This window comes from Didymella exigua (assembly GCF_010094145.1).
Source record: "Didymella exigua CBS 183.55 unplaced genomic scaffold M421scaffold_48, whole genome shotgun sequence".
Lineage (NCBI taxonomy): Eukaryota > Fungi > Ascomycota > Dothideomycetes > Pleosporales > Didymellaceae > Didymella > Didymella exigua.
This window is the reverse complement of record NW_022984822.1, coordinates 90334-91973: the sequence shown is the minus strand read 5'-3', so window position 1 is coordinate 91973 and position 1640 is coordinate 90334. Positions and strand designations below refer to the sequence as shown.

The window sequence follows — 1640 nt, the reverse complement described above, 5'->3', positions numbered from 1 at the left end:
GGGAGAGAGGAGGAGAGGGGTAGGGGGAAGGGTAAGAGAGGTAGACGGGTGGGGAGTACTGCAGCTGTTGTGCTGGACCTACTACTGCTAGGTGCTGCATTGCTTGCTGCTGTTGCAGGACTGCAAGAGCTAGCGGGGGCAGATCTTGGTGTAGTACTGTGTAAGTTTGACAAAGGCTTCGAAGGCCTCTGGCTCCCTTGTTAGTACTGCAGTGTACGCTAGGCCATCGGCCTGGCTAGACGGCGGTATTGGTGGTTGAAGTGGCCATCTGCTAAAGGTCCCTAGGGTCTTGCGGCAAAGCGCAAGGTGCAATGTTGAAGCTGGTGTAGCCCTGATACCTGAAAGCCACCTTCGACACCGCTATGTTCGATCGATGCTGGAACTGCTGGAAGGAAGATCGCTCGCTCGGTGTTCTCAGATGTGGGAAAGGACGCGTAGTGAACGCCGTTCTTACACCATCCATCTGGCACACTGCTCTCACATACGGTGCATTGCAGGCCAAACGAACCTCCACTAGAGATCCCTTGCGTCTACTGGGATTTAATGTGTAGTATTACTTTAACAGGAGGCCTTATACGTAGCAATACAAGGCCTACCTATTGGTTATGTGGTTGTTCCTTGGGGAAAGTAGTGTACTATCCCTTACTGCGTAGCGAGAACCACACCATAGCGAGAAAATCAATAGGTACTTAGACTTTGCACTTGAAGAATTCATGCATACATTAACTTAATTAAACTCTTCTGCTTATATTACATACTGTAGGTCGTCCCTAAGTATCTAACAATTACTGCCTAGAAAATTACATCCTTGCTGTTGCGATCGCAGCTTAAGTTACAATAGCCTTGTTTTATAGCTAAGTAGAAGATACCTATCACAGCGCTAAAACGAAGCCTGCTGTCAGATGCTCGTACTGTGAGCCAGAGTATGTGCTTAACGAGATCTTAGGTGGTATGATGATTTATTGATGATCGTGGCGATGGTGTTTCTGGTGCGCGTCGTGCTAATTGCTACAGGATTGAAGTGGGGGGGAATTAGCGCTGTTCGCGGCCGCCTGTGTGCGGGCCAATCAGGAGTTGCCAGGTCTCGCTTAATCGACCTAGCAACTGCTAATTGGCTGCGCGACAGGTCCCTGCTCAATTGCGCAGATCTAACCTCTTGCTACTTGCTCTTATCTAACACACCCCCTTTAGCTTAGAAACTCTTTAAGCTAACTATTTATGTGTGTGCAAGGTCCTTAATTTATTCTTAAATTATATCTAGAGGCACACTGTTTAGTACTTCTATTAACTCCCTATTTACTAGACTAAGTTGCTAGAGGAAACCTTCCTACTTGTTTACTAGGAGTACCTTTGTAAGTCTGTCTGCTATTATGCTTGCAGACTAGACATGTTCTATAATAATCTTTCTAGTAGCTACCTCCTGTTAGAGCTAGTAGTTGTAGATATCTACTAGGCTGGCGGATGGGTAGGGTATGCTTTTTTACGTTTTGGCTTATAGCTTCTTAACTAGCAGAGATACGCTTACATAATCTATTATTCGATAGAATTGCCTAGTATTGCGCCTTCTAATAAAAAAAGAATTAGCTAATTCTGCCTAGTATTAGCTAAGTTATTAACACTACCTAGCAAAGTATACCTAT

The 1640-nt window shown here is 45.3% G+C and overlaps 1 protein-coding gene across 1 annotated transcript; it reads left to right on the top strand.

Annotated features, from left to right (window-relative positions):
* Positions 1–915: 915 nt before the first annotated feature.
* On the top strand, positions 916–1409 carry M421DRAFT_425637 (uncharacterized protein; the record flags this gene model as incomplete). Its single annotated transcript, XM_033594141.1, has 1 exon — positions 916–1409. A coding segment is annotated over exon 1 (226 nt), but the record flags the coding sequence as incomplete, so codon positions are not given.
* Positions 1410–1640: the final 231 nt, after the last annotated feature.